Below are 17,182 nucleotides of genomic sequence, written 5' to 3'. Positions count from 1 at the left end.
ATTTCTGTACCATTACATGAAACCTCTGTACAAGCACTGAAAGATCATGATGTTACACCCCAAAAATCAGCATTACCCAACGTTAACCTAATTTTATGGAAATATGGTGTAATAGATTCAGGATTATACATCACCCACTTGGTGTTTAACATTTCCTATCCGCAAGTACATAATCATTATAACTCCAAATTGTCTTTAAATGTCGAGATTAGTATTTACAAACTGATGATGTATTTGTTTTTCATAACAAGCAGCATTCCCCTCACAATCTCCAAGACTGTTCAGCAGCTAAGTTTTAAATATAATTCATTTTGGAATGTCCTTTGTCACCTAATACAGAAAATTACAATTTAATGAATAAGCTGAATGGCACAAAGCTGCATTTGCTGATTATTGATTTAAAAACCTAACAAAAAAATGCATCCTATACCTCTTTAAGGTAATGAATATTGCTAAAAAGGTAAAAATATTTACACATGGTTATTGACTCACTATGTATCAGTAGACTATACATGCAGTAACTTAGGAGCAGTGGTGAACAGGGAAAATGTTCATTAAACTGAAGCTTTTAACTCCACTTACTCTGTGAAAAAGATCAGATGTGGATAGAAATAATTTCAATTTACTTAATATTAACTTTCACTTCTCTGGAGCGAATTATTGCTGGTCAGAAAAACACTGAGTTCAAACAAATTGGGCTAGATATTGTCAAAATGGTGAGGCTAATGGGTTCATCATTAACTTATGCACAATACAGCAATTTCTGACAAGGGAAAGATGCATGTTTAAACAAAGACATCCAAAGGTTGCTGGCAGAGTTGCACCACTTTGCTTTTACTTTGCAAATACCTTGCTGGCTGCCTCACCATTATGCATTGAATAGCAGAACTTGCTGTTTTGTATAATAGATAAAATCTAAACGCACCACAGCAAGTTGATTTTTGTCTCGTTAGAGTTGAATATCCTTTTAATGATGTGATATTCATTAAACACTCTAAATCTACCTTTGTACCAAAATTTAAAAATGTGGAATCGCATTCATTCAGGAGATTTAAAAAATATAAAACTGTTTTCTTTTAAACGTTTCCTTTGCATCTTTACTGTTTCTCTCTGAATCCAGAATTTTTTCTCTATTTCTGTTCTGATACCTGATTCCACAGTGAATTCTTTCACTAATTCATAATTCTGTTTTAAGCCCCTCTGCTGGTCATTTCACAATCCTGCAATCTGATTGTTTAAGAAGATGCTGCTTACTCAGGCCCTGCTTTCATCACTGTGTCATTATCAGTTTGCACTTTCAGCAAATTTGCCACACAAAGAATTAAAAACCAAATTTGCAAGGGAAACTTCAACTAACGAGACACCATTAGGTGTTCTGTTATAGCACCATTTTACAGCACCATTAGTAATTAAGAATGAACAAGAAGCATTTCATATAAAAATGATATATTTTATTCTTGAACACTACATTTCATCCTAAATATACAGGAACACAACTTGCAGGCACTAAATTATTTTTCTGCTGTTTGTACGAGATCGCAGTTCTTCTGTCCCATGTGCGAATGGGCACTTTTCTGCAGTCCGAGGACATCCATCAGGATGATTTACAAAGAACCAGCAGAGACGTGTCTTGCAAGCTTTAGAAGGTAATTTTCTTTTTGAATCTGATGATAATATTTTTGTTTGCGTTTCTTTTGACCAGTCACGAATCTGAACATTTCCTCGGACAACTACATGTGGAAGAGAGAATAAATGTAATTACTTTTTCTTCTATTTTTAAGTGTTTACTTATACATTTTGCAATTCAATTGTACAAAATGTTTATATGGTGCATATAAAGGAGTACACTGACAAATTAAAGACTTGTTAGAAGATCTTAGCTGTATCTACAGTAATTTATAAGTATATAGTGCCTTTAATGCAATAAGTAATCCAAAGTGCTTCACAGGAGCATTATAAAACCTAGGATGACCCTGAGCCACATTAGAAAATACTAGAAGCTTGGTCAAACAGATAAGGTTTCAGGAGTGTCCCAGAGGAGGAAATGGATAGAAGGGCAGAGAGGGGTTGGGAGAGTATTCCAGAGCTTGGGGTCCAGGCAACTGAAGCTACAGTCAATCAATGAAAATCAAAATTCAACATCTAAGCGGATCTAGTTGTCATAGAAATCATTTTGTGCTAATGAAATTTGTTGTTGGAAAACCACTTTAGAAAGCAGCTCTATAAATATAACATTAGCATCGATGTCTTAGAAATTCAAGTGATTACTGACCCATACGTCAGAAATTAAATAACTACACTAAAATTACAATGGAATAAGGCGGCTTCATCAGATTTTAAGCTAACAGTTATATTAAAATCTTACAATTTCAAAGTATTTCAGAAACCTACCCTTAGCCATTGCTGCAGTTAGGGATAGCAGAACAGGATTTTACTACTGATGAAGTAACGACTCTGGTAAGAGATATCTTTTTGCCAAATAAAATTGAATGGGGAGACAGGGAGAGAGAGCAACACACAATAGAGGGAAAGATAGAAAAGTTTAGAAATACAGAAATATCCAAGTTTTTGGCTACTGAAATATACAAATGTACAGGATAGCTGTTGACTCCAGAGTGGTATCAATGGCTTGCTTGAATGGGCAGAGAGGTAGCAAACGAGATTCAGTCCAGAAAAGTAATAGGTAACGAAATTAAAGAGGACCAAGAAAGCAAGGGAATACTCAAAAAACGGGAACATATTGAGAGGGTTTTAGGAAGTGAGACACCGGGGAAGCGCATGTCCACAGGTCCTTGAAGATGGCAGGACAAGGAAACAGGTAGAATGCTTTCCTTTATTGGTGGGGTATTGAATACAAAAACAGGGATATAATGACGGTCCTATATAAAGCACTGGTTAGGCCACAGCTAAAACTGTGTGTGCAATTCTGGACCACATTGCTCTGAGTGTGTGCAGGGAAGATTTCCAACAATGTTGCCAAGGCCTGAAAATTGCAGCTGTGTGGAGAGATCGGATAGACTAGGGTTGTTTTCCTTAGAAAGTATGCTAAGGAGTGATCTAATCGAGATGTACCAAATTATGAGGGGCCTAGACAGAGTAGACAGGATTATTTCCTTTAGCTGAGGGATCAATTACCAAAGGTCATAGATTTAAGCGAATTTGTAGAAGAATTAGAGGGAAATTGGGGGAACATTTTTTCAGAGTGTGGTGGGCACCTGGAATTCAATGCCCAAGTTGGTGGTTGAGGCCAAAATTCTCAACTCATTGAAAAGGTACCTGGATCTGCATCCAAAATGCTGTAACCTGCAAGACTATGTGCCAGGTGCTGGAAAATGGAATTAAGATGAGTAGCTAGTTTACTTTTTTCTCTTTTTTGGCTGGTGCAGGGACAGTGGGCTGAATTGCCTCTTTCTGTGCTGTAACCTATGATTCTAAGTCAAATCTCAATGTGGCAGCATGGTGGCAGAGTGGTTAGCACTGTTGCCGCTTAGTGTTAGGGAACCAAGTTCAATTCCAGCCTTGGGTGACTGTGCGGAATTTGCACATGCACCAAGTGTCTGCATGGATTTTCCCCAGGTTCTCTGACTTACTCCCAAATGCCAAAGATATGCAGGTTAGGTAGACTGGCATGCTAATTTGTCCCTTATTGTCCAAGAATATGTAGGTTAAGTGGATTAGCCATGATAAATGCATGGGGGTTACAGGACAGGGCAGAGGGGTGTGCCTGGGTAAGATGCTCTTTTGGAGAATCAGAGGAGATTCAATGGGCCAAATGGCCTCCTCCTGCACTACAGAGATTCTATAAATTTTCAAAAATAATCATTATCTTGCAACCTGAATTTCCACAGTATAGCTTAGTGGATCTTCTCACAAACTAATAATGCATTATTAGTTACAAAATATCAAAATGTTGAAATTATTAATACGAGACATGATCAGGTAGCACCACTAATTAGATCAAAATATGAAAAAACTTGTAAGCTTTTAAAGAAATCCACAGAGCTTTGGATATATATAGAAAATTGAATGGTAGATAGGAAGAAAGACAATTACAGTAGCATTTATTCAGTTTTATAAATTCAAATCTCTAGAAGAATTGGTATTAATAGAAAAGTAAAGTTCTAGTTCACAGATAGAAAAATCCTTGCTAAGCCTAGTCCCAAAACCTTTTGTCTGATTACTTCCATAAAATAATGTGCTCATATGTATTAAATACAAATATGAAAACAACGAAATACGAAGCTGCTGTGAGTGTTTGTAAATCTGAGGGAAAACCCTGAGGGTTGGGGGGAATTTTTTTTTTAAAAAAGGCTTTACCTTCAAATACTTGGTAATTGTTTCTTAACAAGGTCTTCAAACCTCCACATTCTTTTTTTAATTTTTGTAATGCATCGCAATCCAGAATATCTACCACGTTCTTCAGAGGTAGGCTTCCTAAGAGAAAAGGAAATATTTGGAATGGAGATTCATAGCATAAGGCAAGCCTTTAGTTATGTAATGCCTTTGGACATCCTTAGGTGCTTTACATCAAATGATGAACTTTTGGACTGTAGTTGCTGCTGTAATGCAGATAACAAGTCACCCAATTTGTACAAAGATAGCCCCCACAAATACCATTAAATAAATAATCAGGCCATCTATTTTAGGTCTGTATGACACATGTTCAATGCTTACTCCCACCGAACTGCTACTCCAACTGTTTTATGGTATAGGCAGTGTATTATCAGGGGCAACTGGCTTGCTAAGAAGTCTAACTGACCCTCGCTTACCTACTTAAATATGGTGGGCTGTCTGCCAATCTCAGCATATTATGAGGGTGAGTTGGGAGTATTGTAAGGTGGTGGGGTGACCACCTTATTTGTTTAGACAAAACTTGTATTTCAAAAGAAATGCCAAGACTACATCTTCCATGGCAAGTTGTCCCATTTCTGCAAAACCACTACCACAAGTAGTTGGGGAAAATAGCATTGATGCAATTAAAGGGCATGATAAACATATGAGAAAGGAACAGAAGGATATGGTATTACGGTTAGATGGAGAGAAGTGGAAGGAGAGGCCTTTGTGAGTATAAACTTTGGAATTGACCAGTTGGGCTGAATAGCCCATTAGGATACTGTAGACTTGATGTAATCTGATGCATGGCCATAATAATGCCTGCCTGATGAAGGTTTTCAAAATTATTTTGACATTCAACACAGTAGATTTGGAGGAGCTGTTTTAGATTAAGGCCTAGTCCAGAGCAAGCGTTCATAAACATGATTACCACAAACATACTGCTGAAAAGCCACATGCTGCCAAAACTTTTAGTCTTGCATTCACTGGGATATATGCTAGAATTTCAAATAATCACAGCATTTTATACTACAGGAGAAAAAGGGTGCTGATCATTGGCAAGTCAACTCTGATTGATCAAAGCATTGTCAATTGAAAGCAGTAGGCAGCTTTAGGCTCTTCAAGCCTCTGGGTAATTTAAAATGTGTGTAAAGCTTAATATATTCCTTTTGTTTAAGAGAACAATGTATGGAGCGTCTAGCAAGTGTAAATAAGCTACGTTATGAGCTCAACTCATTATTTAAAATTGGTTGTTTTTGTAGCTATTAGCACAATTAGGACTGTTCAGCAAGTACCGCCCAATTGCAGAGTCACATCTAACAGTAGATGTTTTGTTCTGGGTTTTGAAAGTGCGGGTTGGCTGATTTAATCATTAAGATATACTGCTTATGTACCTGGCCTTGCACTGGCACCAAAATTCATGCATGCCATTGTTCAATTGTATGGTAGAGGGAATATTATTTTGGACTAATGGCAGCATCCTGTTCGTAAAAAATGAAACTCTTGTTGCAAGTGCATAGTAGCAGTAGTATGAAATGGTTTGCTTAATCTATTCTTCAAATACTGGAGATGCTTTGCCTTTCCAAGGTCACTTGAAGTAGACTGGGCAATCTTGAGATCATAAAGTGGTGGCCTCTAGCGTATTTGTAAGATACAGCATGTACTATGCCCTGACCAAGATAGCTTTGCTATGCCCTATTTCTGCGTCAAGTTTGCAAAGTGAGTAAATGGCTCAAACCCAGTTTTATAAGATTACTGATAAGGCCAATCTTATAGCATGTGGAGCCATACAAATCCCAAAATGCATAGTAATCTGTGAAGGTAGGCCTGCGATAAATGGTAGTGAAGAACCCATTGGTGGATTTCTCAACTAGCACATCAAGGAAAAGGAGAATATTAAAAAGTTCCTTCTCAAAAGTGAATTTGGGCATGGAATGGGATGCATTCAGGATCGGAAAGAAACTTACAGTCAGGTTATGGCTTCCTGGATTGATTCTCATAGAAACCAATAAAAATGTTAGCAAGCACCAGTTATAGCAGCGATAGTCCCTAAGTTCAATGAATACAGGTTCATAAAATGGTGGCACATCAAGATTGCCATGGTATTATGATGTGGCGCAAGTGTTGATGAATTCTGTCAGCAGCATGTTTATAAATAAGTTTACAAAGTCAAATGAGCACAAAGACAAGGTGTTGCTGTCAATACGTAGGTCACGTTTGGTTTTTCTGATGGTACACACCATGTAAATAAAAAATCCATCACGAACGAGCCATGGGAATTCACTCAAAGCATTTGGCCAATTCATGCTACAGAGAACCAGTCAATACATGCATGGATATAGTGAGCCCATGAGGACAAATGCGATAATTTCCACTGCAAGGCAACTGATTACTCTTACAGAAATTTAACAAACATTTTCGTAGCTTGCTTTCAAGCAAGGTGTATGATCATGCTGTTCATAATAGGCAGAGTAAAGTCTATACCAACTAACCTGCATTTGTAAAATTTAAAACATTCACTATGATTCTACAACTGAGCAACACTTCATAGGAACATAAGAACATAAGAAATAGGAGCAGGAGTAGGCCATCTAGCCCTTCGAGCCTGCCCCGCCATTCAATAAGATCATGGCTGATCTGTCGTGGCTCAGTTCCACATTCCCGCCCTCTCCCCATAACCCTTAATCCCCTCGCTTATCAAAAACTCATCAACCCGCGTCTTAAAAATATTTAGCGAGGCAGCCTCCACCACTTCAACGGGCAGAGAATTCCAGAGATTCACGACCCTTTGAGTGAAGAAGTTCCTCCTCAACTCCATTCTAAACCACCCCCCCTTTATCTTGAGGCTGTGCCCCCTAGTCCTACTGTCCTTTCTGAGCAGGAAGAGTCTCTCCACCTCTATCCTATCCATCATCTTATATGTCTCAATGAGATCTCCCCTCATTCTTCTAAACTCTAACGAGTACAAGCCTAGTTTATCCAGCCTCTCCTCATAGCTCAAACCCCTCAACTCCGGTATCAGCCTAGTAAACCTCCTCTGCACTCCCTCCAAGGCCAAAATATCCTTGCGTAAGTGCGGCGACCAAAACTGCACACAGTACTCCAGCTGCGGCCTCACCAGTGCCCTATACAGCTAAACAATCTGCAAAGTGCTAATGGTTACACTAATAATCACTGCATTCACAATGGCAATGTCTCAACCTGAGTCTGCTTGCCAACATATCAGCTCTCCTTTTCTGGAGTAATTTAAATTGTGATTGTATGAAATGTGGCATTGTGTGCTATAGATCAGTGGTTCTCAAACCCCTCTGAAGTCCATAAAGATTTTCCAAGCTCCAAAATCACCCGATCAGGGTTAATCTACTAACAGTTATAAGTGATGATTTTGATGTGCATACAGTTAATTCACACACATTTTGAGGAAAGCATCCTGTATTTTACCCATTCTTCCAGTGGAATTTCATTGTATGCTCATAACTGCAAACTGACAGAATGTTGAGTCACTCCATTGCAGTCTTACATGGGTAAATATACAATCATGTGTGCATTTACTCAAAGGTTTAATTAGTGAAGGGATACTTTAACACCAATGAATCCATTGTTTTAGTATAGAAATGTGCCTTCTGGTCCTAATAACTGAAAATTGTGGTTGAATGCAGGCTGTGTCTTTCACCCATCATGCTACAACTACAGACACGTAGTACACAAATAACTAAATAATGGCATATAGAAATGAATACAGCTTCCTCATATGTGAAAAACAAATCTTATATGTGTTCTAAACTCCTCAGAAATATTACAGTTTAGATGGCAGGAATATGCCTGATTCCTCATACGTTTGAAAAAGGGTTCTTCAATGAATAATGTTTGAGGACCACAACTGCAGCTAATGTGTATTCCATATTAACTATGTCACGATTTAGTCATTGAAAGTTTGCAACAAATACTAGTTGAGTAACAAAACAATTCTTCCAGATACATGCGATTATTATTTGTCTGTCGAAGAAGTGTTGTAATTATAATTATGCTTTCATTAGAGAAAAGGATAATCAGCCATGGATATCTATGGAAATAAAGGAGGGTACCAAATTGAAAGAAAACGCATAAAAAGTGGCAAAGATTAGTGGGAAACCTTAAAAGGTCAACAGAAAGTCACAAAAAAGCTATAAAGAAAAGTAAGATAGATTATTCGAGTAAACTAGCTCAGAATATAAAAACAGCTAGCAGAAGTTTCTACAAATATATAAAACGAGAGGCCAAGGTAAACATTGGTCCTTTAGAGGATGAGAAGGGGGATTTAATTACGGGAAATGAGGAAATGGCTGAGACATTGAACAGGTATTTTGTGTTGGTCTTCACCGTAGAAGACGAAAATCACATGCCATAAATTGATGACAAGAACGCTGTGGCATCATTATCCCTAGGATCATTATCAGTAAAGAAGCAGTGTTAGGTAAGCTAATGGGGCTAAAGGTGAAATGCATCCCAGGGTATTAAAAGAAATGGCGGGGGAAACAGCAAATGCACTGGTGGTAATTTATCAAAATTCGCTGGACTCTGGAGCTATTCCAGCAAATGTGACGCCACTGTTTAAAAATGGAGGTAGACAAAAGGGGTAACCATAGGGTGATTAGCTTAACTTTTGTAGTGGGGAAACTGCTTCAATTTACCATCAAGGAAGAAATAGCAAGACATCTGGATATAAATTGTCCCATTGGGAAGACACAACTTGTGTTCGTGAAAGATGATCATGTTTAACTAATTTACTGAAATTCTTCGAAGACATTATGAGCACGGTAGACAACAGGAAACCAGTGGATGTGGTGTATCTGGATTTCCAGAAGTCATTCAACAAGGTGCCACACAAAAGGCTGCTGCATCAGATGAAGGTGCACAGCGTTATGGATAATGTATCAGCATGGATAGAGGATTGGTTAATTAAGAGTGGGGATAAATGGCTGTTTTGCTGGTTGGCAATCAGTGACTAGTGGTGTGCCTCAGGGATCATTGTTGGGACCGCAATTGTTAACTACATAGATGATTTGGAGTTGGGGACCATGTGTTGTGCATCAAACTTTGCAGATGACACTAAAATGAGTGGCACAGCAAAGTGTGCAGAGGACACCAAATGTCTGCAAAGGAATATAGATAGTTTAAATGAGTGGGCAAGGGTCTGGCAGATGGAATACAATGTTGGTAAACATGTAGTTGTCCATTCTGGTAGGAACAACTGCAAAATGGACTGCTATTTAAATGGTAAAGAGTACCAGGGTGTCCTTGTGCATGAATCACAAAAGTTGGTTTGCAGATGCAGCAGGTAATTAAGATAAATGGAATTTTCTCCTTCATTGCTAGAGGGATGGAATTTAAAAACAGGGAGGTTATGTTGCAGCAATATAAGGTGCCAGTGAGGCCACACCTGCATACTGTGTACATTTTGGTCTCCTTACTTGAGAAAGTACATACCGGCACTGGAGGGGGTCAAAGAGTCATAGACGTTTACAACATGGAAACAAGCCCTTCGGCCTAACTTGTCCATGTCACCCCTTTTTTTAAATCCCCTAAATTAATCCCAATTGCCTGCATTTGGCCCATATCCCTCTATACCCATCATACCCATGTAACTATCTAAATGCCTTTTAAAAGATAAAATTGTACCTGCTTCTACTACCACCTCTGGCAGCATATTCCAGACACTCACCACCCTCTGTGTGGAAAATGGCCCCTCTGGACACTTTTGTATCTCTCCCCTCTCATCTTAAACCTACGTCCTCTAGTTTTCGACTCCCCAACTTTTGGGAAAAGATATTGACTATTTACCTTGTCTACGCCTCTCATTATTTTATAGACCTCTAAAAAGTCACCCCTCAGCCTCCTACGCTCCCGAGAAAAAAGTCTATTCAGCTTCTCCTTATAACTCAATCCATTAAGTCCCGTAGTATCCTAGTAAATCTTTTCTGCACTCTTTCTAGTTTAATAATATACTTTCTATAATAGGGTGACCAGAATGGCACACAGCGTGGCCACATCAGTGTCTTGTACAACTTCAACAAGACATCCCAGCTCCTGTATTCAATGTTCTGACCGATGAAACCAAGCATGCCGAATGCCTTCTTCACCACTCTGTCCACCCGTGATCCACTTTCAAGGAGCTATGAACACGTACCCCTAGATCTCTTTGTTCCGTAACTCTCTCCAACACCCTACTATTAACTGAGTAAGTCCTGCCCTGGTTTAATCTACCAAAATGCATTACCTCACATTTGTCTAAATTAAACTCCATCTGCCATTCGTCAGCCCAATGGCTCAACTGATCAAGATCCCGCTGCAATTGGAGATAACCTTCCTCATTGTCCACCATGCCACCAATCTTGGTGTCATCTGCAAACTTACTAACCATGCCCCTAAATTGTCACCCAAATCATTAATATAAATGACAAATAACAGTGGGCCCAGCACTGATCCCTGAGGCACACCACTGGTCACAAGCCTCCAGTTTGAGAAACAACTCTCTACAACCACCCTCTGGCTTCTGTGAAGAAGCTAATTTTGTATCCACTTAGATACCTCATCCTGGATCCTGTGAGAGTTAAGTTTATGCAACAACCTACCATGTGACACACTGTCAAAGGCCTTGTTAAAGTCCATGTAGACAACATCAACTGCACTGTCCTCATCTAGCTTACCCCTTCAAAAAACTTAATCAAATTTGTGAAACATGATTTTCCACGCACAAAGCCATGCTGACTATTCCTAATCAGTCCTTGCATTTCTAAATGCTTGTAAATCCTGTCTCTCAAAATACCTTCCAACAATTTATCCACTCCAGATATGAGGCTAACTGGCCTGTAGTTCCCAGGCTTTTCCCTGCAGCCCTTTTTAAACAAAGGCACAACATTTGCCACTCTCCAATCTTCAGACACCTCACCCGCGACTATCGATGATTCAAATATCTCGGCTGGGGGACCCACAATTTCCTCCCTAGCCTCCCACAACATCCTGGGACATACCTCATCAGGTCCTGCAGATTTATCTACCTTGATGTGCTTTAAGACTTCCACCACCTCCTCCTCTGTAAGATGTACACTCCTCAAGACATCAATATTCAATTCACCAAGTTCCCGAACAACCCCATGCTTTTCTCAACAGTAAATACTGATGAGAAATATTCACTTAGGATCTCACCCATCTCTTGTGGATCCGCACATAGATTACCTTGTTGATCCTTAACAGGCCCTACTCTCTCCCTTGTTACTCTTTTGCCCTTTATGTATTTGTAGAAGCTCTTTGGATTCTTCTTTGCCTTATCTGCCAAAACAATTTTGTGTCCCCTTTTCACCCTCCTGATTTCTCTCTTAACTGTACTCCTACACCCCCTATACTCTTCAAGAGATTCACCTGATCCCAGCTGCCTAAGCACGTTATGTGCCTCTTTCTTCTTCTTGACCAGGGCTTCAATATCCCGAGTCATCCAGAGTTCCCAACTTCTGCCAGCCTTGCCCTTCACTCTAAGAGGAATATGTTTACTCTGAACCCTGGTTAACACACTTTTGAAAGCATGCCATTTACCAGACATTCCTTTTCCTTCCCACAGACTCCCCCAATTAACTTTTGAAAGTTCCTTTCTGACACCATCAAAATTGGGTGTAGAAACGATTCACGAGTTTGATTCCACAGTTGACAGGGCTGGCTTATGAGGAGAGGCTCAGTATATTGGGACTATACTCATTGGAATTCAGAAGAATGAGGAAGGGATCTTATTGAATCATAAAATTATGAAGGGAATAGGTAAGATAGAAGCAGGGAGGTTGTTTCCACTGGTGGGTGAAACCAGAACTAGGGGGCATAGCCTCTAAATAAGGGGAGCAGATTTAGGACTGAGTTGAAGGGGAACTTCTTCACACAAAGGGTTGTGAATCTATGGAATTCCCTGCCCAGTGAAGCAGTTGAGGCTACTCCATTGAATGATTTTAAGGCAAAGATAGAAAGAGATTTGAACAGTAAAGGAATTAAGGGTTATGGTAAGCGGGTGGTAAGTAGAGCTGAGTCCACGAAAAGATCAGCCATGATCTCAATGAATGGCAAAGCAGGCTCAAGGGGCTAAATTGCCTACTCCTGCTCCTAGTTCTCACATTAATGCTCATTCTTCATCTCAAAAATTGGGATGACAAATTGCACTAAATTTGAAAAATCTCAGTGCTCTGAAGATTGGAACATTTCGCCAAAGCTATGATCCAAAAGCATCTGAACATACAAGTACACTAACTTACTTAGTGACTACCCATTACTAAATGTCATCATAAGCGATATTCTCAAGTAGTGAAGCTCTTTGTTCTTAGAGGAGGAAAGGATTCAGAGAATTAATCACCCTAAAATATACTATCTAAAAAAAAACCTGATGGTATTTGAGTCTATATCTAGGGCATATGAAGAAATTGCTTTTTAAAATGTTACATTAGTTGCTCTCTCCTCACCTACCCTCTTGCCCAAATCTGCATTCCACTCCCCAACACCCAAAATAACTGAAACATAATTTTGGACTGTAAGGGAGTTAAAACTACCATAACAGCTTTAAAAGTCAGAGAAATCACAATGACCAAATGGATGAATTAGAACAATCAAACACAGCATTAGAAACTGACTTTCACTGCTGCCTCACAGCATCAGCGACCTAGTTCTGATCTTGGGTCACCATCTGTGTGGAGTTTGCACATTCTCACCATGTCTGTGTGTGTTTCCTCCAAGTGCTGCAGTTTTGTCCCACACTCAAGATCTGAAGATTAGGTTGATTGGCCATTCTAAATTGCCCCTTCATGTCAGAGAGATTATCAGGGTAAATACGTGGGACTACGGGGATAGGATCTGGGTGTGATTGTTGTTGCTCAAAGGACTGAATTGTCTCCTCCTGCACTGTAGGGATTCTGTGATTATATGCAGACAGCATTAAGATGTTTGGAGTGTCATTTTGATAATGTAACTAACATTGGCATTCCTATTATCATTATAAACAAAACATGCCCCTTTAGTCAAGAAATCAGTAACAAATGTTGTGTTTACAGATCATAATTCAAATAGAATAGTAACAGACTTTGTGTTTTATAACGCAAAATCTTACCTCCTTTGTTCCAGTGTCCTGTGCTGGTTTCATCAGAACTATGTTCACAGTTGTCCTGATTTGCTTTCAAAAGTGCTTTAGCTACCTGCAGCACAATATCATCAACAAAATCTCGAGGTAAAGCAGCACAGTTTCTAACTTTCTCCACTTTCTCTCTAGGTTTGAATCCAGCCACCCATTTATTGGACACAAAAAAATCTGTTTCAGCAGAAGTCTCTTGCACCATGATGTCATCAATATTTGAACAATCCATAATGTCACAAGTAAAGAGTGGAGCAGTGTCTTTCACTTCTCCCCAACTAGTATTGTTTCCTGTACAACATCTCTCCCTAATATACTGTGTTCGTTCTTTATCCAACTGTTTTTCGCCAGAGACAGCATACGTCCTTTGACTACCAATCAAGCAAACCTACATCAAAAAGGGAGAAACAAATATGAAAATCAAGTCCGTCTTCCCCACGATTGGAAGGCACAAAGAATAAGTATCAGTGAAAGCAAAAAGGTTTAATTTGGAAATGGAAGGTACACACTGGATCCCAGTTTACATTTTTTTCACATTATGTATTTATTTGGTATAAATCCATTGGTTGCACTGATACCAAAGTGCTTAAAAATACCAGGACATTAGTTTTTTGTCTTAATTTCAAAGTTTCAATGTACATCTCATTTCAACATTTTACTTGGCATGACCATGTATCACAACAGGTTTCCTCTCTTTAAATTTGTCCTACAGAGTTCTGATAAATTGGTTAGAAAATTAAATTAAAGGCTAAAAACCTGCACAATGTATGAAAACATGCCTGAGAACTAGTAGTTTATAAAAGTAGAAAATACTAACTTACTAGTCAGCATGCTTCTGTTTGATAGTATATAGAAAATAAACCACCAATCCTCAACATGTATCCTCAAAACGCAACGTTCAACAGTTATGACATATACTAACTATAATAAATGTACTAAGATACATCAATACTCCTTTCTGACAAAACCTCTCCTCCCACCATTTTTTTGTTTATTTTGTTGAGGCAGGTCAATGACAATATTGCATATTACAAATTTAACATCTATTATGATTCTTCGTTTTATTAAAAATTATATTCTGCAAAACACTGCTGTAAACATGCATTAACCAAAGAACGCATCAATGACGGGTGGCACAGTGGTTAGTTGTGCTACCGCACAGTTCCGAGACCTGGGTTTTATTCCAGCCTCGGTCACTGTGCGGAGTTTGTATGTTCTCCCAGTGTCAGCATGGGTTTACTCCAGGTGTTCCAGTTTCCACCCACAGTCCAAAGATGGTTTAGGTTGATTGGCCATGCTCAATTCCCCTTCATGTCAGGCAGATTAGCGGGTTGTGGGGTTATGGGTAATGGGATTGTTGTCAGTGCAGACTCTATGGGCCGAATGGCCTCTTTCTGTACTATAGGGATTCTATAATTCTATTCTATGATACATTTAAGTCTCAAATATGTTATTAAGCTGAGTCAAATCCTGGAATTCCCTTCCCAGGTGCACCTACACCACAGGGACTGCAGTAGTCCAAGAAGGCAACTCACCACCATTTTTCAAGGGTAATGAGGGATGGGCAATAAATGCTGGCCTAGCCAACAAGATCCAGATCTAAAGAATTAATTAATAAAAAGTATAAAGGTCTTTAAAAAAGGCAAGTAATTTACAAAAATAAGGCTAAAATGCTCTTCAGAGAAATTTAATAGATGCTTTGTTTAACAAATGCATGAAGATTTTAGCCAAGGATTTTAATGCATTTGTAAAACTATTTTCTGGACAAGGAGAGGATAGTTATAAAAATGTTCCACCAGACCTCCAGAAGTAATCACTAAAATATAGTATGTTTAACCCATTAAAACCCGACTGGAACTATTTTGCAGACTGAATCAAAGATTTTCGAAAGAACTGGATGTCCGACATACAGATATTGAATTGTTTAACTTCCAATATTATGCAAAATTCATAAGGCAACTTTTCACCCCTGCAACTTTTTGTTGTTGTAGTTCTTATTCAAATCAAGCAGTTTTAAAGCAAATCTAATTTGGAAATTTTTAAGAAAAAAATGTAAACCCACCCCAGTCATTTTAGCAAATTTCATGTATACACTCAGGAAAAAAAGAACAAACACTGCAAACAAAGAAAAAATTGCTGCAGATTGAAAGTCTTTCACACTAACCCGCTTTGTAGATGGAATGCGAAGGCAGTCTTCCTCAACTTTAAAACCACAAACAGCACCCACTTCAGTAATGAAATCCAGGTATGCTCTATATTGCGTGCTTTTGGTCTGTCTTCGACAGTACTTTCCATAGAAATCAAAGAAACAACAAGGCAGGACAAAGTAGCGGCATGAATAGGATGACCTGCAGCATAAAATGGAATAAACCCCTGAGCTTTATAAACGTTTTGCAATCATACTCAGTTCGATGAATCACTTAGCATTTATTTTCATTTAAGTCATCACAGCAACCCCAAAACTCATTTTATTTTGATGTAAATCTTTATCATTATTTTATTCTGTTTCAGCACACTCATATTAAAAGAATGGTTCTTTTCACAGATATAAACCAACACAAATCTGGAACAAAGATGTTTAATCAATGCACATGCAATCTACTTTTGCAGCAATGAGAAAGAGGAGATATGAAAGAAATGAACTGGACAGAGATATTTATAAACGATATTGTATATTTCAAGCGTGTCTGTTTTAAAACTGTCATAAACAATTATTTATGTTTACACCATGAAATAATTTAAGTGTGAAGTTACAAGGGATACATTGCTACACTGAGTTAAATAACTTGCTGAATAATACGCAGATTACCTTGCTGCAACAACAGGAATCCATGGTGTTAGCTCATCTGAATGGTTGCCAATTATCCAGTCCACATCTGGAAAAAGGAAGTCATCACTTGGTGTAATGGCACATTCCTAGTAAAACAGCAGCAGCTTATTACTTTAATCTTCCTGCAGAGGAATGGGTTGCCTAGTATTGCAGAGGCTTAATGCCACATTGATAGTATTGGAGTCATGCTTTTCAGAAGGATGCATCTCTGACGTCTGCTGGCTTCCCAAGATCAAGGTCATTTGTATTTATTAGGCAACCTCTCCACATCCTTTGCTGCAAATCTGCCTGCACTGATTTGATTTGATTCTGATTTGATTTATTATTGTCACATGTATTAGTATACAGTGAAAAGTAGTTTCTTGCACGCTATACAGACTGGGTAGAGTTTGGCCACAGCAGAGCTCTGGCAGGTACCTTGTTTGTAGATCAAAGAACTTTGAAATTTTATTTTAAAAAGTACTACGACTGGACAATCAAATCATGCTAATATGGACCATACATATTTGCTAACCCTTTACAGTTTAAATAATCTTTGGTCAACAAAGACAGAAATGGTTACCAGGCATAAATGGGTGTTATTAATCATAGAATCATAAAGAATCATAGAGGTTTACAGCATGAAAACAGGCCCTTCGGCCCAACTTGTCCATGCCGCCCTTTTTTTAAAACCCTTAAACTAGTCCCAATTGCCTGCATTTGACCCATATCCCTCTATAGCCATAACTGTCTAAATGCTTCTTAAAAGACAAAATTGTACCCGCCTCTACTACTTACTACCTCTGGCAGCTTGTTCCAGACACTCACTACTTTTTGAAAAAATTGTCCCTCTGGACACTTTTGTATTTCCCCCCTCTCACCTTAAACCTATAACCTTTAGTTTT

At 38.7% G+C, this 17,182-nt stretch overlaps 1 protein-coding gene across 2 annotated transcripts in view; it reads right to left on the bottom strand.

The window, feature by feature from the left end:
* Positions 1–1,429: 1,429 nt before the first annotated feature.
* trmt44 (tRNA methyltransferase 44 homolog) overlaps positions 1,430–17,182 on the bottom strand; it is a 39,560-nt gene continuing 23,807 nt past the window's right edge. Inside the window, exons 7-11 of one of the 2 annotated variants that reach the window (XM_080191908.1) lie at positions 16,278–16,384; positions 15,633–15,816; positions 13,448–13,856; positions 4,318–4,434; positions 1,430–1,730 (exon numbers count right to left, since the gene is read on the bottom strand). In XM_080191908.1, the coding sequence (XP_080048034.1) occupies positions 1,507–1,730; positions 4,318–4,434; positions 13,448–13,856; positions 15,633–15,816; positions 16,278–16,384 (1,041 nt within the window). In that variant the 3' untranslated portion in view covers positions 1,430–1,506. The remainder of the gene's footprint in view (positions 1,731–4,317; positions 4,435–13,447; positions 13,857–15,632; positions 15,817–16,277; positions 16,385–17,182) is intronic. The other variant, XM_080191916.1, reaches the window with a different exon arrangement.

The sequence above is a fragment of the Carcharhinus amblyrhynchos genome, chromosome 1 (assembly GCF_965287045.1).
Source record: "Carcharhinus amblyrhynchos chromosome 1, sCarAmb.v2.hapA, whole genome shotgun sequence".
In the NCBI taxonomy this organism is placed as follows: Eukaryota; Metazoa; Chordata; class Chondrichthyes; order Carcharhiniformes; family Carcharhinidae; genus Carcharhinus; species Carcharhinus amblyrhynchos.
Note: the sequence above shows the minus strand (reverse complement) of the source record. Positions and strands in the feature narration are given on the sequence as shown.